Genomic DNA, 22,797 nt, shown 5'->3' with positions numbered 1-22,797 from the left:
ACAGGCATAAACCACCTCACCCAGCCACAGAAATATTATTATTCACATTTTACGGGTGATGAAATTAAGGCTTAGAGAAGTTAGGTAACTTGCCTACAACTAAGTTAGGTAACTTGCCACAAACTAAGTGGTGGGGCAGGAATTGAAGGAATTTAGGAAACTGGAAAACAGACCCTGCTCTTATCTTCTTATACTGCTGAAGAGATCATCTAATATAATTTTATTGTTTTACATGTGGGGAAATTGTGACATAGTAATGTTAAATGACATTCCATATCACACCCCTAGCCAGATCTAGGGTTTTTTTCAATCCTTCAGATTTATTGTCTCTCTGTTCCACTATTGTTTTGTAACTAACATGACTAAGATGTAATTAAGTTTAGTTTACTACTTGTAGAGGAACAAAGTAAGACTGATTAACTCTTTTTTAACTTTTAGGAGGTAGTGTTAGGTGTAAACCTATGTAAACATAATAAAGGTGCTCCAGTGAGCAGAGCCGTGATCCTGATCCAGGCAGGGTCAACTGGTCCTCTGGCCCATGAGACATCAGTCCAGGAGTCAGATATGTCTTCTGTACCATGCAGTCCTGGGAGAGACACTTAGAAATGTGGCAGGTCTGGCGTCTGGAGAGAATGATACGTTTATTACTGTTCCAGTTAACCTATTTCTGCTCCACAAGTGACTCCAAATTTAATAGCTGAAATAATGTAATATTGTATTATCCATCTCTGTGGGATAACTGGGCTCAGCAGGGCGGTCCTTGCCTTGTGGCTGCAGTCAGATGGCGGCTGAAACTGGAGTCTTCTGGGGGTTTGACTGGGATGGACATCCACAAGGGCTCACTCACATGGCTGGCAGGTGACACTTGAACTGCTTCTAGCCTCTTACCTTTGTCCAGTGCATTAATTGTAAGGTTCTGCCATCTTTTTTTTTTTTTTTTTTTTTTTTTTTTTTTTTTTTGAGGTGGAGTTTTGCTCTTATTGCCCAGGCTGGAGTGCAATGGCACAATCTCGGCTCACTGCAACCTCTGCCTCCCAAGTTCAAGCGATTCTCCTGCCTCAGACTCCTGAATAGCTGGGATTACAGGCATGCACTACTGTGCCTGGCTAATTTTGTACTTTTAGTAGAGATGGGATTTCTCCATGTTGGCCAGGCTGGTCTCAAACTTCTGACCTCAGGTGATCCACCTGCCTCAGCCTCCCAAAGTGCTGGGATTACAAGCTTGAGCCACTGTGCCCGGCCCTCTGCCATCATTTTTTAGCAAGTTCCTGTTGATAGACATATATTTAGTTTCCAGTCCTTTGCTATTACAAACCAAATTTCAAGGCACAAGCCACATTTAATATACTTTTGGGGATAAATTTCATGTTTAGGAATTTACAAAGATCCCTTCCTTTCTGAGAAGTGAAATAGTCTGGCAGAAGCTGGCTTTGTCAGCCATGATTTTTTGCCATTAAGTAACATTACATCTTTTTCAACAAGGCTCCTGAAGACTTTGAGTGTAATTTGTTAATATCTGATGTCTGGATTGGTCATAAGGGTGGTAAGCAGCACTTAATGGATTGGAGGGTGTGCCACAGGGTGAATTCCCTACATGAGCCGCTTCTTGGTGATTCAGCTTTCCATGCTGTGAAATGGGGAGAAATGAAAAACTTGCCTTTGCTGAGGGGTATGTGGAGAATTTTCATTTTTGCTCCAAGAAAACCAGAGGAAAGGTCCCCTTGAGAATTAGGTGTGCCCTGAGTCTCCAACCCCTTCTCTCCATTCCCATTTTCTCCCCTGTTTTATAAAGCTTCCTGGAGAGTCATGGTGGCTCATGCCTGTAATCCCAGCACTTTGGAAGGCTGAGGCAGGAGGATCCCTTGATAGGAGTTGAAGACCAGCCTGGGAAACATAGTGAGATTTCATCTCTAAAAAAGGTTAAAAACAAACAAAACTAAATAAAGTGCTTTCTATGTCTTGGTCAGATGATCTACTGGCCCCCTACTCCCTTAAACTGTCACTGATCTCCCTTTCCTGTGTCCTTTAAGATCTTATTCTTTTCAAACAAAATAATGCCTGTGATTTGAGATTTTCACTCTAGACTGCAATAGAAGACATCTGTATGGCATTCAGAGCATTTTAAAAATAGAAATTTATCAAAAAGATTAAACAAGAGTTCATGTTTGAATTGTGGTTGGTGAGTCCTTAGGGACATTCTACAAGACTTTCAAAAGACAGTTGCAGGTTTTTACTAATTTTAATTGGAATTACCAGGGTAATTGTCTTTGTTCTATTTCATTAGCCCCTCACTACCACTCACATGTCCTTGTGCGCACTTGGTCTTTAGAAGTTCAAAGTACTTAGTGGAGCATATTTAGTCTTTTCAAATCCCTCCAAGGGTGGCTGTGAGCAGGATGAGGTCTGTCGGACAAGGAGGAGAACGTGATCTGCCTGGGTGATAGGAAAGCCTTGGGCAGAGGTGGGTAGCTGCAGTTCTGGGGAGTGAGGCAGTTGATGAGGATCCAGGACTCAACTGGGTCATTGAACTCAGCCGCTGTGATGGTCCCCCTTTGTCTTCCAATGGCTCCCTCTTGCCCTTTGACTACATTCCAGCTCCAGTAGGGCCCTCAAGGTGGACTCCTAAGGGGATCTTGCTCTTCTCAGCTACCACTGCTTTCTTCATTAACTGCTCTCCCAGGCTCAGGCTAGCCATGCTGAACCACACACAGTTCCCTCTTTCCCACCATCCTCTTCTGGAATGTTCTTTGCTGTGCGCCCCTTTTCCTCCTCATGTTTTCCTGGCTAAGGAGCTCACTTCCTCTGGAAACATCTTCCCTGGTGCTGCAGGTCCAGAGTAGGTGCCCCCTTGGACCCCTGGGCCTCTCAGATGTCAATGGCTGTTGACTTGCCTGCACCCCCACTAGACTCGGCAGCTTCCTAGGGACTGGGGATTAAACCATCTCTAACTGTATTGCCTCCAGCTGTAAGCACAGGGCTTGTCACGGATCAGGGCCTTCTCAGTGTTAGCTGGGGCAAATTAAGCTCCAAGCAAAGGAAAATGAACTGGTGGAAAAGGCTGACTGGAATACCCTGTTCTGGGGTCTTGTGCCTCCCTTGAGACTCTGCATCCTGCCACCTGCTCCCAGCTGCCGGTCAGCACATACTGATTGTGCACTGGCCCTAGACTAGGCTTGGAGCAGGGGGTAGGGAGGCAGGAATGGGACTGAATGCTTGCCGACCATCCTCAAGGTGTTGAGTTGAGAAAACCAGATGAACTGTGTGCATAGTGAGTCTTGGGAATGAGATGGAATATAGCATGACTTCTCAGGGCTAGTGTGGCATGTGCGCCAGCTGCAGTGGCATCTCCTGGGCTCTGGTTAGAAATGCAGCACATCAGACCCTACCAGACCTCCTGAATCAGAACTTGCATTTTAACAAGACCCCAGGGGAGGCATAGGTATGCTGGAGTCTGAGAGGCACTGGTTTACGTGGGACAGTGAGCAGTTTAGTCATGGGCTGCAGTATTTGGAGAAGGCTGCGTTGGCAAGGGAGCAACTGAGCTCCCTTGAGTCTTGGGAGGGCAATACCCAGGGTGGATGAAAGAGGAGAGTATTTGAAGCTGGGAGAGCATGGAGCCAGGAAAGAACCAGTCTTCTTGCTAGTGATGAATTTTGGCAGAGCAATGGGATCCATCTTCTAAAGGGTCTGATTTGGTAACATTCACGTCACATGTTCAAAAGTTACCAAATCAGATACTAAAATTGAACACATCATTTTTATCACACAGATGTAGATTCTATGTTCTTCCTCAGCAGTAGCAAAGGTGGTGGAAAGCACTCAGCAGGGAGCCCAGACCCAGGTCTGGTTGTGTTTGCTTTGTGTAACAAAGTTGTGGAGTCCTGACCAAGTCACTTTACAAACTGATAATTTTATGCGTTTATGATTTTGTGGGTCAAGACAAAAGCTATAGGCATGGCTCTGCTAGGCAGTTCTACTCTGAGTAGCATTAGCGGAGGCCACTCATTCAGCTGGTGGCAGCCCTGAGTTGGGCTGGAGAGTCCAGTGAGGCTTTATTCATATCTGGCTCCTCCGTGCTCCCCCATGTGGCCTTTGGCTGTCCACATGGCTAGCATGGGCTTCCTCACAGCATGGTAGCCTCAGACTTCTTATGTGGCAGCTGGCTTACAAGAGGGAAGAAGTGGAAGCTGCAGGGTCTCTTAAAACCTGGAACGGACACATCTTCATTGCATTCTATTGATCCAACTGGTCATAAGCCCTACCCAGATTCAAGGAGAGGGAAAACAGTCTCCATCTCTTGGTAAATGGAGCAGGATGCAGGCACAAGGAGGACAGAATTGAGTGTGGCTCTCTTTGGGTACTGTCTGTAATATAACATACCAGGCTCCATGACGTCGTCAGGACCCAGACTCCTTTCTTCTCCTCCATCCTCAGCACGCACTTCCACCTCATGGGCCAAGGTGGCTATTGGCGCTGTAGTCAGCAGGAAGGAGCAAAGGAGGAAGAGGGCACCAATTGTTCCCCTTCAAGGAGATTTCTATTTCATTGGCCAGGTAGTCCATGGCCATGCTGTCTTAGTCCATTTTGCGTTGTCATAAAGAATACCTGGGACTGGCTAATTTATAGAGAAGAGGTTTATGGCTCATGGTTCTGCAGGCTGTACAAGAAGCATAGTGCTGGTGTCTTCTTCTGGTGAGGCCCTCAGGAAGCTTCCACTCATAGAAGGCAGAAGGGGAATAGGTGTGTCACATGGTGGAGGAAGCAAGAGAGAGGGGAGGAAGTGCCAGGCTCTTTTCTTTTTTTTGAGATGGAGTTTCGCTCTTGCTGCCCAGACTGGAGTGCAATGGCGCAATCTTGGCTCACCGCAACCTCTGCCTCCTAGGTTCAAGTGATTCTCCTGCCTCAGCTTCCCGAGTAGCTGGAATTACAGGCATGCGCCACCACGCCCGGCTAATTTTGTATTTTTAGTAGGGACGGGGTTTCTCCATGTTGGTCAGGCTGATCTCAAATTCCCAACCTCAGGTGATCTACCCACATCAGCCTCCCAAAGTGCTGGGATTACAGGCAGGAGACACCACGCCTGGCCGCCAGGCTTTTTTAAACAGCCAGCTCTCCCATGAACTGATGAGAATAAGAGCTCACTCTTTACTACCGGGGCGGCACCAGGTCATTCATAAGGGATCTGCCCCTGTAACCGCCCACCAGGCCCCACTTCCAACACTGGGGATCACATTTCAACACGACATTTGGAGGGGCCTAACATCCATACCCCATCATATGCCTATAGGATGCTGTAAGACAGTATGCCCAGCTAGAAGTCAGAGGTTTGTTCTAAGGAAGAAGGGGAGAATTAAAAGTGGGAGGAACTGGCCGGGGCACTGTGACTCATGCCTGTAATCCCAGCACTTCGGGATGCTGAGGCAGATGGATCACCTGAGGTCAGGAGTTTGAGACCAGCCTGGCCAACATGGTGAAACCCCGTCTCTACTAAAAATACAAAAATTAGCCAGGCATGGTGGTATGTGCCCCTGTAGTCCCAACTACTTGGAGAGTTGAGGCAAGAGAATTGCTTGAATCCGAGAGGTAGATGTTACAGTGAGCTGAGATTGAGCCACTGTACTCCAGCCTGGGCAACGAAGTGAGACTCCATCTCAAAAAAAAAAGAGAAAAAAAGTGGGAGGAACCGCCAGTTGTTATTTCACCTTTCCCAAAGCAAAAACCTGCTTGAAAATTTTAGGGGCAGAAGCTGCAGACGGTGCAAGCCTCAAGACACAGGAGGTGGGTCTCTGGAGTGAACCTACTGGATGTGCCTGCTTGCTCGGGGACCCTCACAGCCTCTCTCTGCCCCCAGTTCACCACAGGCACGTGCAGCGACTCAGTGGTTCACAGCTGCGACCTGTGTGGCAAGGGCTTCCGTCTGCAGCGCATGCTGAACCGTCACCTCAAGTGCCACAATCAGGTGAAAAGACACCTGTGCACCTTCTGCGGCAAAGGCTTCAATGACACCTTCGACCTGAAGAGGCACGTCCGCACCCACACAGGTGAGTGGGGAGCACGGGCTTTGTTCTCTGTTTTGTTATTCTGGCCAAGAGCTCCTGTTTCTTCCCCACCAAAGAAGCAGGTCGAGACCATGGAACAATGTTGTGTTTCTAGAAAGATCACAAGATGGGGATCACGAGGTTAGGAGTTCGAGACCAGCCTGACCAACATAGTGAAACCCTGTCTCTACTAAAAATCCAAAAAAAATTAGCTGGGCGTGGTGGTGGGCACCTGTAATCCCAGCTGCTTGGGAGGCTGAGGCAGGAGAATTGCTTGAACCTGGGAGGCAGAGGTTGCAGTGAGCCAAGATCATGCCACTGCACTCCAGCCTGGGTGACGTTGCAAGACTCTGTCTCAAAAAAAGAAAAAAAAAAAGAAAGATCACAAGATGATGGGGCATTAGGGCCAATCCTTCTGGGTTCACCTCCTGACTCTGCCACCTGCCAACTGTGTCACCTTGGGCCAGGTGAGCCACCTGTGGTAGCCTGCCTTTCACTGCAAGCTCCGCCTCCCGCAAAGTAGCTGGAGATACTGATGTGAGTTTCTAGCCAGGATGAGGCTCAAAAACCTCGGATCCGCCCGTCTCGGCCTCCCTGTGCTGGAACCGTGATGTGAGTTCTGTGAGAAACGGATCCCTGGCTGGAAGTATTCTGAGAATCATGATGCATGGCACACACGGGGCCTGCCATAGCTCAGCCCTTTGGTCCTGGCTGCTGGAATGTGGGTCTTGTGGCCCCACAATGAGTATTTTATGCTTCTCTCTTGGGACATAAGCCTGTCTCTGGATAGCATCGTGTTCCTCCTGGGAGACAAAAAGGAGCTCATTGCCTTTAGGAGCGCCGAGCCTTCTACTGGAGCCTGGCAGGCAATCGCCTTCCTGTCCTTGGACCTGCCTCAGTTTCCTGACTTAGGAAGTGGGAATCCAGGTTCTCCCCAGTTCCAGTTCTTCACAGAGTGCTGGGGGTGCCCTTGGCCTCTGGTCTCGGCCTCACTGCTTCTATCTTAGAAACACCTGGCCTCCATGCTTTCCCGCCTGAGCTCCATTGTCCACACCTCTGCCAGAGTGATCCCTCCAGGAGAATTCTAAGGACTCGACTTCCCCAAGAAATCTCCAACTCTGAACAGAACGAAATCCAGACTCCTCATCTCTCATCTTGCTGGGCTTCGTGTAAAGGCCTTTACAATGTGGGTCCTATCTTCAAATCCCCATCCTATCTCAGCCCATCCCAGCCCATCGCATCCTATCCCATCTCGTCCTATCACAGCCCACCTCAGACCAGCCCATCTCACTCCAATCCATTTCAGCTCATCCTATCCCATCCCATCTTAACCCATTCAACCCTATCCAGGCTACCACCCACCCTCCCAACAGACTTATAGAATTTGCTACCTGCAGGCTGGGTGCAGTGGCTCATTCTCATAATCCTTGCACATAGGGAGGCCAAGATGGGAGGATTGCTTGAGGCCAGGAGTTGGAGACCAGCCTGGGCAACATCGAAAGACTCTGTCTGCCCAAGAAAATTTTAAAATTAGCCAAACATGGTGGTGCATGCCTATAGTCCTAGCTACTTGGAAGACTGAGGCTGGAGGATCGCTTGAACGTAGGAGTTTGAGGCTGCAGTGAGCTATAATTGTGCCACTGCACTCCAGCCTGGACAAGAGAGCAAGACCTGGTTTCAAGGAAAAAAAAAAAAAAAGGGTTTACTATTTCAGTCCTTGGTATTTTGGTAGGGATGGGAAGACACTTACCTCCCTCCAGATGGGGCTCCCAGCTACTCAGCCCTCATACAGGTTCCTTCTTAGGCCTCTGCATCCTATTTTCTAGTTCATATCATGCGTGATTGCTCTTAGAGGATTGGTCGTGAGCTGCCTCCCTGGTCTGGAAAGAGTTTCTGCCACCTTAGAGAGTGGCTGGAATCCTAACATATTTCTTTTCTGTTTTCCTTTTTTAAAACTTTTTCTTTTCTTTTCCTTTCTTTTTTTTTTTTTTTTTTTTTTTTTTTTTTTTTTGAGACAACATCTTTCTCTCTCACCCAGGCTGGAGTGCAGCCACCAACTCCTGGGATCAACTGATCCTCCCACCTCAGCCCCCCTAGTAGCTGGGACTATAGGTGCGTGCCACCACTCCCAGCTAATTTTTTTTTTTATTTTGTACTTTTTGTAGAGATGAGATTTCGTCATGTTGCCCAGGCTGGTCTCAAACTCCTGGGCTCAAGCAATCCACCTGCCTTGGCCTCCCAAAATGCTGGAATTAGAGGCATGAGCCACCACACCCAGCCAAAAACTTTTTCTAAAGAGAACTTTTCATTTCAGTTTAATATACCTCCAGAAAAGTGCACAGATCCTAAGTGTCGACCTCAGTGAATTTAGGAAGTTTTACAAAGTGAACACACTCGTGCAACTAGCAGTCAGACCAAGAAACAGAATATTTCCAGCCACTAGAAGTCACTACCCCTCCCAGTCCACCTCTTTCTCTCCAAGGAAAACCACTGTTGCAAATTCTAACAGCTTAAGTTCCTGTTGCCTGTTTTTGAGCTTGATGTAAATGGAATCCCACAGTGTGCTCTTTGGGTCTGGTTATATGGCTTCTTTTCCTAGCACCAGTGAATCAGTAAAAGTGTGACCTCTGTGAGGCTAAGCTGGCCATCGGGTGGGGGTGAGGAGAATGCTTAGGGAGTGGTGGAGGATCCATAGGGCAGTGGGGGGTCTTATAAGAGGCCTAGGGGAAGGTCTTGAGGCTGTCAAGGGACCCATCCAGCAGAAGCAAAGCTGGGCTTTCCTCCTGACCCAGGGGCAGGAAATCGGGGCCACTCCTGAAGTCACTGGCCATTGGCGGCCCTGGAGGGTGTCTCAGCCCCTCCTTGAGGGTGTCTCAAGGACATCATCTCTGAGGATGTCCTTAGGGCATTCCCTGCCTGGGTGGACTCTGTGGTCAATCCCCCAACCCTGGCTTCTAGGACACAGTGCAAGGGGCCCAGGGAGCATGGCTGGCTGTTGGTACCATCAACTGGAATAAACACTGAGCTGATGGCGTTGCCTCCCCTGTGATTGAGTTAATCCTCCATTGCTGGAGACTAAGGGAAATATTAGGGACTGGCAGCTTCTCAGAGAAGAGTTTACAAGTTGAGGCGATCACAGAGTAGTTAAGAACTCCTGATCTGAGTTAACTGACTGTGAGACTTGGTCTAAATTATTCATCTTTCACCTTAGTTTTTCCATCTCTAGAATGGGTGTGATAATTTTAATACTTGCCACTTAAAGTGGTGGTTGTGAGGTTTTAGGGCCAGAATTACATAAACGTGCTTCTTACATTGTAAGTGCTTAGTAAACATTGGCTATTGCTAGTAGTAAAATTGCAACAGTTGGCAGAGGCTTCCTGAGGACCTGATGTGTAACAGGCCCTAGGATTCACCTCGTGCTCATGGAGCTCTCAGCCAACACAGGGAGGAATAACTCAGACATCCGACTGTGAGACAAGGGAAACAGCAGATATGCCAGACAGAAGAAAAAGTGGCTCATGCCAAAGGGAAGTCCTGGGAGGTGCCGTGTTTCTAACTGCATGTCAGGGAGGCTTCTTAGAAAAGGTGGTCTTTCAGCTGGGCCTTGAAGGATGAGCAAGCTTTCTACAGCAGGACGGAAGGAGGAAGGGCGTGGCTGATGAGGAGTGTCTTAGTTTGGGTTGCCCAAGAAGCAGATACTGACACAAGGATTTGAATGTGACCAGTGTATTTGGGAGGTGATCCCAGGAAACACAGTAGAGGAGGGAGGGGAGGTCGGGAGGGAAGACAGCCAATTAGAGCTCAATAATAATGAGTGGGTTATCACTATGGGCAATGGGGGCTCCATCCCGCTGGAGATCCTACAGAATGCACTCCAGGTTGCTCGATCAACCCCCATCCCTCCTGCTTGGGTGTCCATCCTGGACCTCCTGACTCGTAGGCAGTTCTCCCCACCCACTGCCCACCCCAGCCCTTTGCAGGCCTGGAGAGCATCCTTAGGCAGAGAGATGCAGGAACCATCTGAGATGCCTGGCAGTCTGCTAAGGCGATATGAACGGGGCATTCACCCTGGGAGGCAGAAGATTTAACAAGTGAGGAGGGTGGCTCGGCAGAGACTGGGAGACCCTTCAGAGAGTACCATGGCTTCTGCAGACAGAAGCAAGCCACACGTGGTCACTGTCCTTCATGCCAGGCCCCCAGCCTTTATCCTCTCATCTCAAACTACCCCAAGCGGTCAGTGCTGCTGTTCCCCACCTTTTGCAGATGAGGAAACGAGGCTCAGGGAGCTCACACAACCCCTCAGTGGTGGAGCTGAGAACCAGAACCGGCTGACCTGAAGTTCATGGTCTTTTCTCCTCCGTAGGGTCTCCTTCTCTGCCCTCTTTGCCTCCCAGTGCCTTCCTCAGCCTTCTCCCTGAGGCAGGGGCCTCACCAGCCTGCCCTGTTGCAGTTTCTAGAAGCTTGCTTGCTTCTAGAGGAAGGTGAGATAAAGGGAAATGCAGACCTATTAGTAGTACAAACTGCACACCTTGGCTTGGGGTTTAGTAGGTTGTAGAGGAGCCTGTGAGCGTGTGAGTTCAGTGGTGCCAAGATGTCCTCTGCCCACAGAGGAAGCAAGAAAGAGGGTGCCTGTACCCGCTCGGACTCCCAACCTGAGGTTCTCAGATTTTCTCCATCTCCTACTCTTCTAGTGACTCCTGTGAGGGTGCTGAAAATCATTTAAGTTAGTGAATGACGCTTTCCACCTGACGCTTTCCCAAAGGGCTTCACAATTATCGCTTTAGGGGAAAGGCTAGGGCTTAGGAGGCAGCTAGGAGTGAAAAACCTAGAGGTGCGCTGGCTGGTCTGACGGCCACTGATGATGGGTGGCTCCTGAGTCTCAGAAGAGTGGCTGGTCCAGATTGAGATGTGTTGTATGCGCAAAAGAGACACTAAGTTTCAAGTTGTAATGCAAAAAAAAGAAGGTGTAAAAATCTCAATTTTTTTGTTTTTTTTTCTTTTTTGAGAAGGAGTTTTGCTCTTGTCGCCAAGGCTGGAGTACAATGGCTCGATCTCGGCTCACTGCAACCTCTGCCTCCTGGGTTCAAGTGATTCTCCTGCCTCAGCCTCCTGAGTAGCTGGGATTACAGGGATGTGCCACCATGCCTAACTAATTTTGTATTCTTAGTAGAGATGGAGTTTCTCCATGTTGGTCAGGCTGGTTTCGAACTCCTGACCTCAGGTGATCTGCCCGCCTCGGCCTCCCAAAGTGCTGGGATTACAGGCGTGAGGCACCACGCTCGGCCAAAAATCTCAGTTTTTAATGTGGATTTTACATTGAAATGGTAGTGTTTTGGGCATAATGAGTTAAACAAAATATAGCATTAAAATTCATTTCACCCATTTCTTCCTATTTGTTTGCAGCTTCTACAAAATGTTAACTTATAAAGCAGCTTGCATTTTAATTTCTATTGGATGGCACTAAGATAACCTACAGATAACATTTTAAAATTTTAGTCATAATTTTGACACTTCAAGTGATGAACAAATGGAACTATGGAAATGTTTTAGACCTATTTGCCCCATCCTGACCTATTGTCTGATGAAGATGTGTCTCCATGTAATAAAAGACCAGAAACAGCAGTCGGGGCTTCCTGACACATCAGCGGGTGGCAAGCTCAGAGGAACAGGCTTGCCCCGCCATCTCTTCAGCTCTGTCCAAAAGAGACAGTTGGTACAAAGTGCAAAAATGTCGGTTTCTCAGATGATGTTTTAGTTCATGTGAACAAACTTCACCAGCTCCAAAAGACCTTACTGGAATTCAGTGGGGATTTGGTCTTACCTTTGTTTTTTGTTTGTTTGCTTTGTTTTGTTTTGTTTTTTTTAGACAGAGTCTTGCTCTGTTGCCCAGGCGGGAGTACAATGGCTCCCATCTAGGCTCACTCCAGCCTCTGCCTCCTGGGTTCCAGCGATTCTCCTGCCTCAGCCTCCCGGGTAGCTGTAGCTGAGATAATAGGTACATGCCACTACACCTGGCTAATTTTTGTATTTCCAGTAGAGATGGGGTTTCACTATGTTGGCCAGGCTGGTCTCGACTTCCTGACCTCAGATGATCGGCCTGCCTCGCCCTCCCAAAGTGCTGGGATTACAGGCATGAGCCACTGCGCCCTGGTCTTGCCTTTGACTGAGCTGTGAGTGTTGTATTTTTGCTGTTGGTTCTTCATAAGTAAATGTTATATTTAGGCCAGAAACAAAGATATAGACACTTAACATAAATACGACAGATAGTTAAATGAGGGGTGTGTGTGTTTGCAGTCCAATTAGACCAGGCCATGGCCAATTTAAAGACTTATCTGGGACCCCAGGACCCTTTGTTGGAGAATTGTAGCTATCATATTGATGAGGTGGGCAAAGACAGTGAGATAGAGAATCAGGGTTAATATGCACCACCCCCTTCTCCCCCATCTCTTCCTATCCCCTGCAACTACTGAGCAAACAGGATATCTAAGGAAAGACTCAAAACACAAAGAAACATCTTGAAAAAGATCCAGGGAAACTAGAACCTGACAATGTCTTACATTAATATCCAAGTAGATAAAAGAAAAGATTAGGACTTCTTTTTTGCCTGTGAGTTCACCCAAGAAAGGTAAATTGGAGGAGTGTGTGTGTGTGTGTGTGTGTGTGTGTGTGTGTGTGTGAGAGAGAGAGAGAGAGAGAGAGAAAGAGGAGAAGGGAGTGTTAGTTAAATGGTGTCTTATTGAAGACTGGAAGAGAGAAACTGACCTGTGCAGAAAATCTCTGTAATATTTTGTGAAAATGTTATCAGCAAACAAGTGGCTATTTTCAATCCAAATTGTTTTAGGTGGGGTTTGGAAGCAGCTTCCCATCAAATGGTTTATTGAGGGAGGGCTGTCAACAGGGGCCTGTGAGGGCAGAGGATGAGCATGGGTTTTGCTGTTAGCTGGAGTGCAGCCTTGACCTCATCCCTGGGGGGATCTGGAGTGTGAAAGGACTCCAGGGTGGACCTTGCTACAGGCAAGGTGGAGGCAGGGACTTTTTTTTACCCCCATTTCAGTCTGACGTTGGCTGAGGGCTGTGTCTGCCCTGGGTGAGGTCAGGCAGACACTCCTGAGCATCTGGAACGTCACTTGCCCAGTGCTGCTGATTCCTTAAAGAGGGGGACAGCCAGAAACCTCACAACAGCTGGGGACAGGCACTGACCCAGAAAAGCGGTCTGGATGGGAAGCCAGCAGCGCAGCCACTATATAATTGAGGGAATTGCTGTACTTTTAGTGAAGTTGACAGGATCACTGAGGCCAAAATCGGAAATTTTGCCTGCTAACCAGCTCAAAATAGAGAGAGGGGACATGAACTTCCAGGAAATGAATGTGTATTCAGTTCATAGCCTGTGAAAAACATCATGGGCCTTTATGTTTCTAGGATATATATAGTATTTATAGGATATTCTTTTGGGTTTATTTCAGTGTTTTAGGTTGAACAGGCTAGGATGCTTCCGAAGAACGGCTCTCTGTTGAAGTCAATTATTTGCTTTGGGAGGAGAGGGAGGCGATCTGTATTTTAGAGGAAAAAATAATAACCAGCCCTTGCAAGCACGAGACTCTGCACTGAGTGTCCACACCCTCCCTACTCAAAGGGTGGTCCGCGGACCAGCAGTGCCAGAGTCCTCAGGAGCGAACATGCGGGAAATGCAGACTATTGCTTTGGAAGTGCCCGATGTGCCAAGCCCATCATTCAAGTCCAGCATTTATGGAAAGTGTTTTATTTTGCTCATTTGTAAAATGACTACATATTCTGTAAAAGATTTCAGACAATATAAAAAACTGCAGAGAAGACCATGTAAAGGGCCATAAACAGGTGAGAAGGGCACACGCATCCGTGGGGCTCCCGGCTAAGGCTTTGCAGGGAGCCATGTGGCCCAGGGAGGTCATAAACCCACGCTGGTTATAACTTAACAACGCTGGCTGGAATAAAGGAGGCAGTTCAGGGCTCGTGCCATTCCTGGGGAAGCTGCTGAGTTCCACAGAGTGAAGCGAGGAATTCCAATTCTGAGGTCAGGGAGGTGGGGAGGCGGCACTGGCCCCACCCTCTAGGGCGCCTTCTGTCCTTATCTTCCATCGGGGGCTACATTCAGAGGGAGGAGAAGGCACACAAATCCCATCTTGATTAAAGAAGAGAAAACAATGGTGTCTTTGTTTGGAGCCCAAAGGGAAGAATTGACTAGATTGGGAAAAATGCAGATTGGGAGACGTTTGGAGTGGGGCAGATGGAGAAGAAAGAATCAAGTCACCTCCACCCCTAGTAGCCTGAATGCTGTCATGCGGAATTGCCTGGTCCAGTTAACAAACCCTCGCCTCATTGTTTTATTCTTAATTTGTATTTTATCTTAATTTATTTTTTAGCTAAGAAGGTAATATGTTCATTAGGAGATAAAAGGAAAGAAAAAAATGTAAACTTCTTCACATGCCAAGCCCCAGTTCTACGATTTAATTTTTTTCCCAAAACCTTTTAATGCTTATTGCTTTTTTCATATAATATGTATCTTGGAGCTGGGCGCGGTGGCTCACACCTGTAATCCCAGCACTTTGGGAGGCCAAGGCGGGCTGATCACTTGAGGTCAGGAGTTTGAGACCGGCCTGGCCAGCATGGTGAAACCCTGTCTCCACTAAAAACACAAAAATTAGCTGGACGTGGTGGTGGGCGCCTGTAATCCCAGCTACTCAGGAGGCTGAGGCAGGAGAATCACTTGAACTCGGGAGGCAGAGGCTACAGTGACCTGAGATGGCGCCACTGCACTCCAGCCTGGGCAACAGAGTGAGACTCCATCTCAAAATAATAATAATAATAATAATAAAAGAAATCATGACAAAATTTCCAATATTGAGGGACTGTGCTTTTCTATTCCCCAATTGATGACATTTGCTTCCATTTGCATATTTCCTTCCTTCCTCCCTTCCATCCTCCCTCCCTTCCTTTTTTTTTCTTTTCTTTTCTTTCTTTCTCTCTCTCTCCCTTTCCTTTCCCTTCCCTTCGCTTCCCTTCCCTTTGCTTCCCTTCCCTTCCCTTCCCTTCCCTTCCTTTCCTTTCTCTCTCTCTCTCTCTCTCTCTTCCTTCCCTCCTTCCTCCCTTCTTTTCTTTCTTCTTTCCTTTCTTTCATTTCAGGCAATCCTACCATGAGTATATCTTGTATATCCTTCGCCTCCCTGTGTGAGTCTTCCTGTAGGATAATTTCCCTGATGTGGAATTGCTGGGCCAAAGGGTAGATACACTATGATTTTTTTTTTATGGACATTGCCAAATTGCCCTCCGAGGAGGCTGCCGTAAATGTCCACTCCCACAAGCATGCCTGTAAAAATCTTCTTGCTGAAGTTCACCTTCGGATAAAGTTCAGTAAAGGAGCAGTTGACCTATAGCAAGGAAAGCAACTAGAAAGTTCCAAAGGGAAGAATTTTCCTTGGGGATGTATGGCATGAAGCTTGATTTGCTATTAAGGTAAAAAATTTGAAAACAACAAACCTTTTTGATAACTCAATAAACAACATTTTTTGGACTAGGTAGGACAGGCTGATGGTACAAAATTCAAAAGGGCAGATGGCGAAAGCAGTCCCCCCGCTCCTCCGCCAACCCCATTTGAAAAAATTATCCTTTTCTTTTGTTGTGAAATAAGTAACACATACAAAAGTATACATATAGGTACAGTTTAAAGACAAATCTGCAAAATACTCATGTGCCCAGCAGCCAGCTTATGTTTTTTGGGTTTTGTTTTGTTTTGTTTTGTTTCTGAGATAGAGTGTTGCTCTGTTACCCAGGTTGGAGTGCAGTGGCGCCATCTCAGCTCACTGTAACCTTCGCCTCCCGGATTCCAGTGATTCTCCTGCCTTGGCCTCCCAAGTAGCTGGGATTACAGGCACCCGCCAGCATGCCCGGCTAAATTTTTTTTTGTATTTTTTAGTAGAGGCAGGGTTTCACCATATTGGCCAGGCTGGTGAGCAGCCAGCTTATGAATGAGGCTTATCTGCATTACGTTGAGCTGTATCCAATTGAGAACTTAGTGTATCTCAGCTAATCCTCACAGCAGCCATGCAAGAGCTATGATACCCCTGTGACAGGTGAGGAAACGGCCTTTTGGACTGGAGCAGCCTGCCCCTGTTTCAGTTAATGAGCAGCAGATCTGCAGCCTGGCTTTTCAGTGGCCTTGGACTCACAGTCGTGTGGGTGTCAGTAGGTTAATGATGTCTAGTGCATGGGTGGTGTTCTTCAGTTCCCATGTCCTGCTTTAGACACAGGCACCATTGGCCTTTGCGTGAGGGCACCAAGATGGGTGAGCCTCAGTGGTGGGAGGGGCCTTGGCATCAGTCCCTCTTGCCCAGGACTCCTCTCTGGCCACCTTTGTTCCCCTGAGTGTGTGGGTGATGGGGGTGCTCTGGGAGGGAGGTGCTTGTTCCCAAACCTAGAAAGGGTCACCAAGGGGCTGCCGCATGGCAGTGCCCGCACCAGTGAATGAGGGGTGAATGGTGGCGTTTACACTAGAAAATTGGGAAGCAGAAATGCTGGGGCCCAGAGCAGTGCATTTGGCAAAAGTCAGAAGTGCCATAACTAGAGCTTTTTGGGCCTACGTCTCCTTTCCATCTCTGCCTGCGAGTCACTCATCTTCCAAACCAGGCTCTAATTCCACCCCTTCCCTGGAAAAAAATCCCCCACTGCCATCATCTCTGTTGTTGGCATGATGGAGGGCTTTGGAATCTTCTAGACTTTGCTATCCAGGCCTTGCTGGGTACTCTGCTCATAGAAGATGCTCAAAGGATGTGTTGACTGAAGAGAGGAAGGAGATGTGGCCCTGTGCACACGGGGCTGAGTGGTGGCCTGGCTGGCCTCTCCTAGGGGGCAGATCACCTTGGAGGATGGGAACCTCCAGGAGTTGGTTGTATCCAGGTTAAACCCTGATGTAAGTGTGCCAGCTTCCCCATATTTTTAGTTTGGATGTTTTGAAACAGCAGCGGGTTATTTCTACTAACTAGTGAAAGGAGCAACTAATATTTCTGCTGACGAGCTGAAGGTTTGAAGTCAGGTTTGCTGCTTGATCTGTTGAATAGTGGGAGCCAGCTGCTCACTGCTGCGTGGGCCTAGAAGGCCAGGAAAACACCGAGTCTGCGTTACAGTGGAAACATGAAAGCTAGAGCGGGTGCATTCCTTAGGAGGGAAGTCTGTAGCCCTTGCCTATGTGGAAAACTAGTCCCAAAGATGTGACCTTTCTTTCCTGGTACCAATAGAGTTCATTCATACATTCAATATTTTGATTTTTTAAATATTGCCTTAAAACTTTCTTAACCTTGATTGGTGAGGGTTTTTTGGTTTGTTTGTTTTTTGTTTTTTTGAGATAGGATCTGACTCTGTCACCCAGGCTGGAGTGCAGTGGTGCAATCATGGCTCACTGTAACCTTGAACTCCTAGGTTCAAGACATTTCTCCCACCTTAGCCTACTGAGTAGCTGGGACCACAGGGGCATGCCACCATACCAAGCTAATTTTTTAGTTTTTTGTAGAGATGGGGATCTCCCCATGTTCGCCACGCTGGTCTCGAACTCCTGGACTCAAGAGCTCCTCCTGCCTTGGCCTGCCGAAGTGCTGGGATTACAGGCGTGAGCCATGCACCTATCCTAGAATAGTTTTAAGAGAAAAGGTGGGAGATTCATTGTCATTCCACTGCCCAGGAGGAACCACAGTTAATATGAAAATTATTATCATTAATACTGGCAGGTGGTTGGAGGTGGGAAGTAGTACAGACAGGGACGCAATGACAAGTGTAAGCTTTCACCACCCTCCAGACTTTCTCTCCAGAACCCCAGGTTTATGTTTCAGAAAAATATACATACGTGCATATGCCAGTGTGAATGTGCATTTATTTAGAACGCTCGTTTTCATACTTGGCTGCACACTAGAGCTTCCTGGGGAAGCTTTAAAAAATTCTCCTGCTCAGGCAACACCCAGAGATGACATATATTTATTAATCTTAAAATATATATGTAGGCCGGGTGTGGTGGCTCACGCCGGTCATCCCAGCACTTTGGGAGGCCGAGGCAGGTGGATCTCCTGAGATCAGGAGTTCAAAATCAGCCTGGCCAATATGGTGAAACCCGGTCTCTACTAAAAAATTACAAAAGTTAGCTGGACATTGTGGCAGGCACCTGTGGTCTCAGCTATTTGGGAGGCTGAGGCAGGAGAATCGCTTGAACCCAGGAGGCGGAGGTTGCAGTGAGCCAAGATCGTGCCACTGCACTGCAGCCTGGGAGACAGAGCGAGCCTCCTTCTTAAAAAATAAAATAAAATAAAATGTATGTATATATAATTTGTAGAAAACATGAAGCATCACAAGAAACTTGAGAGTCAGGACTAGGGAAGGAGAGGTACATGGGTGACAAAGGGATCTTTTCTGTTTTTTTTTTTTTTTAAATTTACTGCTGTTTTTCACCATAAAACTGGGGGTATATTACTTTTAAATTTAAACAACTATTAATAGTAACCTTTTATTATTTATTTTATTTATGTATTTATTTATTTTGAGACAGGGTCTCGCTCTCTTGCCCAGGCTGGAGTGCAGTGGCACTATCTCAGCTCACTGCAATCTCTGTGTGCTGGGTTCAAGCAATTTTCATGCCTCATTCTCCCAGGTAGCTGAGATTACAGATGTGGGCCACCACACCAGGCTGATTTTTGTATTTTTAGTAGAGACGGAGTTTCACTGTGTTGGCCAGGCAAGTCTCGAACTCCCGACCTCACAATCCACCCAGCTTGGCCTCCCAAAGTGCTGGGATTACAGGCCTGAGCCACTGCACCCAGCCTATTTTTTATATTTTAATAGAAGGTAAATATTAGGGCCAGGCACAGTGGTTCATGCCTGTAATCTCAGCACTTCGGGAGGCCAAGGCAGGTGAATCACCTGAGGTCAGGAGTTTGACACCAGCCTGGCCAACACTGTGAAACCCTGTCTGTACTAAAAATGTAAAAATTAGCTGGCTGTGCCTGGCACGGTGGCTCACACCTGTAATCCCAGCACTTTGGGAGGCAGAGGCTGGCGGATCACCAGGTCAGGAGATCGAAACCATCCTGGCTAACATGGTGAAACCCCGTCTCTACTAAAAATACAAAACATTAGCCGGGCGTGGTGGTGGGTGCCTGTAGTCCCAGCTACTCAGGAGGCTGAGGCAGGAGAATGGCATGAACCCGGGAGGCAGAGCTTGCAGTGAGCCGAGATCGCACCACTGCACTCCAGCCGGGGCAACACAGAGACTCTGTCTCAAAAAAAAAAAAAAAAATAGCTGGCTGTGGTGGTGGGCACCTGTAGTCCCAGCTACTCGGGAGGCTGAGGCAGGAGAATTGCTTGAACTCAGGAAGCAGAGGTTGCGGTGAGCCGAGATTGTGCCACTGCATTTCAGCCTGAGTGACAGAGCAAGACTCAGTCTCAATAAAATAAAATAAAGGCCGGGCGCGGTGGCTCAAGCCTGTAATCCCAGCACTTTGGGAGGCCGAGACGGGTGGATCACGAGGTCAGGAGATCGAGACCATCCTGGCTAACACGGTGAAACCCCGTCTCTACTAAAAAATACAAAAAACTAGCCGGGCGAGGTGGCGGGCGCCTGTAGTCCCAGCTACTCGGGAGGCTGAGGCAGGAGAATGGCGTAAACCCGGGAGGCGGAGCTTGCAGTGAGCTGAGATCCGGCCACTGCACTCCAGCCTGGGCGGCAGAGCGAGACTCCGTCTCAAAAAAAAAAAAAAAAAAAAAAAAATAAAATAAAATAAAATAAAATATTAAAAATGAAACTGCAGCTTCCTAGTCCCAGCCCCTGACCTAGTGCCTGGGGTCCCTGAGGCAGGTCCAGGAATCTGTACAGGATCTGCAGGTTCCTCCAGGTGGCATCCCTCCTGTCTCTAGGCTCTAAGATGGTCTCATAGCTGTGGCAGTGGCCCCTTTGTGCTCCATGCACCCCCAGTACCATATTCACCCTCTCTCAGCTTCCATGCTTTTGTGACTGTGTCTCCTTCACAGCCATAGCCTCTCTTTGAGAGCCTAAGTTAGACCTTACTATGGTGATTTCTTAATTTTATTTATTTATTTATTTACTTACTTACTTACTTACTTACTTATTTATTTTTTTTGGAGACGGAGTCTCGCTCTGTCGCCCAGGCTGGAGTGCAGTGGCACAATCTCGACTGACTGCAACCTCTACCTCCTGGGTTCAAGCAATTCTTCTGCCTCAGCCTCCCCAGTAACTGGGATTATAGGCATGTGCCGCCCTGCCTATCTAATTTCTGTATCTTTAGTAGAGACGGGGTATTTCCAGGCTGGTCTCAAACTCCTGACCTCAGGTGATCCACCCACCTCAGCCTCCCAAAGTGCTAGGATCACAGATAAGAGTCACTGTGCAGCACCCAGACAATTCGTTTCTTAAAGCCCAATGAAACTTGTTGATATGACCTACAGGAATTTCCTAGAATCTGTCATGTGAGATTTCGGCTTAGTGTGCTTGCTTCTCTCACATACCAGTCTCAACCTTTTAAAAAAAAAAATTCAACTTTGATTTTAGATTCAGGGGGTACATGTGCAGGTCTGTTTATATGGGTACATTGCATGACGCTAAGATTTGAGGTCCAGATGATCCCGTCACCAAGGTAGTGCACATAATACCCAATGGGGAGTCTCTCAGCCCTCGGCCCCTCCCTCTGGTAGTCCCCAGTGTCTATTGTTCCATCTTTAAATCCCAACCTTCTTTTTGAGTGTGAGCCTCCTGTTCAGCCACTGGCTCGAGGGGTGACCTTTGCTGGTGGAGGGTTGTGCTCTGAGGTCTCCGCCCTGCCACTACCTTCCGTGACCTCAGGCAAGACCACAACCAGAATCTTAAAGACCATAATCGGTAGCTCTTGAAAGCCAAGTTAAACACTGGAATATCCAGTGACGTTTGTTAAAAATAGATTGCTGGGCCTGGCACGTTGGCTCACGCCTATAATCCCAGCACTCTGGGAGGCCGAGGCGGGCGGATCATGAGGTCAGGAGATCGAGACCATCCTGGCTAACACGGTGAAACCCAGTCCCTACTAAAAATACAAAAATTAGCTGGGCATGGTAGCAGGCTCCTGTAGTCCCAGCTACTCGGGAGGCTGAGGCAGGAGAATGGTGTGAACCCGGGAGGCAGAGCTTGCAGTGAGCCGAGATCTCGCCACTGCACTCCAGCCTGGGCAACAGAGCCAGACTCTGTCTCAAATAAATAAATAAATAAATAAATAAATAAATAAATAAATAGATTCCCCAACAGAGCCAGACTCTGTCTCAAATAAATAAATAAATAAATAAATAAATAAATAGATTCCTGATTCCTACCCCAGACCCACTGAGTTGGTCTTAGGAGAAGTGAGTTAAGATTTTCAAAAGCTCTCCAGGTGATTCTGAGGCTCTGGCAAGTATGTAAAATACTGCACTGTCCAAGCTCATCCAAATAGTCTGTTGCATACACGTAGAGTCCATGTTTATATTCTTTATCTGACATTCTGCCACACACATCAGGGTGAGTACCAGTCATCGAGGTAGGAGCGGCAGTGCTTTGATGAGGCTGAACTCCCTGCTCTATATTGTACCTGTGAAATCTCAGCTAGAAGGCAGGTCTAATGTTAGCCCAGTTCTAACGCCAGCATATCTTGTTTGGAAATGATTTTCATAACTGCAACAAATGCCTCAGTATCCTGCCAATGGCCTGGGCATCTGCCATTTCTGGGCACACCAGTCCAAGTGGCAACTGCCCACGCTTGCACCTCTGCTGGAGAGGTTTCCTGCTGGAGCCCAGTGTGTCTGCACAAGGCAGGCAGAAGTGCTGGGGATGGAGAATCAAAGCCACCCAGGAGCAGCCGGCAGCCAGTGACTGACCTCAGCTCCTGGAGGGGCAAGATGACGCCAAGGTGTGTGCCACACTGTCTCCCTGCATTGCACAACAGGACTGGACCCTGGTAACTGGCTGGGTAGCTCCCCCTGTACTGGATCCTACCCCTCCCTGCCTCACATCTTTGTTGCCCTATAGGTTATTCCCAGGATCACCTCTCAAATAAACTACTGGTACTAGAATCTTTGTCCCAGGCTCTGTTTCTGGGAAAACCCAAATTAATTTTTTTTTTAATGGAGTCTCACTGTTGCCCAGGCTGGAGTGCAGTGGCTCGATCTTGGCTCACTGCAACCTCTGCCTCCCGGGTTCCAGTGACTCTCCTGCCTCAGCCTCCCGAGCTGCTGGGACTACAGGTGCTCACCACCATGCCTGGCTAGTTTTTTGTGTTTTCAGTAGAGATGGGGTTTCACTATGTTGGCCAGGCTGGTCTCGAACTCCTAGCCTCAAGTGATCTGCCCGCCTTGGCCTCCCAAAGTGCTAGGATTACAGGCGTAAGCCACTGCACCTGACCTGAAGTAATTTTTTTTTTAAAGTTTACTTTGCTCACAATAATATGAAAACGTTAAGGTATGCGAGTTGGAAGAATAAAAATCTTCCTCCCATAAGCCGGTGGTTTTTGTTTGTTTGTTTGTTTGTTTTTGGCTTTTTTCCCTATGTTGGCATCTGTTTGTGTTAGGTTTGGTCAGGTGGATGCTATGATTTTTTGTAGACAGTTTTGTCTCCTGCTGTAACCATTGTCCTCATGCTGCCATGAATCCTTGGTCAGGATGACTTTTACTGGCTTCATAGTTGGGTGGTTCTGGCTTGGCCATGACCAATCGATGCTGTTTCTGTCTC

At 47.7% G+C, this 22,797-nt stretch overlaps 2 protein-coding genes across 8 annotated transcripts in view; one reads left to right on the top strand and one right to left on the bottom strand.

Moving 5' to 3' along the window:
- Positions 1-22,797, bottom strand: part of LOC126929204 (protein PET117 homolog, mitochondrial) — a 549,430-nt gene that overhangs the window by 106,981 nt on the left and 419,652 nt on the right. The window lies entirely within an intron of this gene.
- OVOL2 (ovo like zinc finger 2) overlaps positions 1-22,797 on the top strand; it is a 35,431-nt gene that overhangs the window by 11,929 nt on the left and 705 nt on the right. For 2 of the 3 annotated variants that reach the window (XM_050745380.1, XM_050745379.1), the window contains one exon: positions 5,852-6,041. In XM_050745380.1, coding sequence (XP_050601337.1) covers positions 5,852-6,041 — 190 coding nt within the window. Of the gene's footprint in view, positions 1-5,851; positions 6,042-10,401; positions 10,520-22,797 lie in introns of all 3 variants that reach the window. The other variant, XM_050745381.1, reaches the window with a different exon arrangement.

Source organism: Macaca thibetana, chromosome 10 (assembly GCF_024542745.1).
Source record: "Macaca thibetana thibetana isolate TM-01 chromosome 10, ASM2454274v1, whole genome shotgun sequence".
Taxonomy (NCBI): Eukaryota; Metazoa; Chordata; class Mammalia; order Primates; family Cercopithecidae; genus Macaca; species Macaca thibetana.
This window is presented reverse-complemented; position numbering and strand designations above follow the sequence as displayed.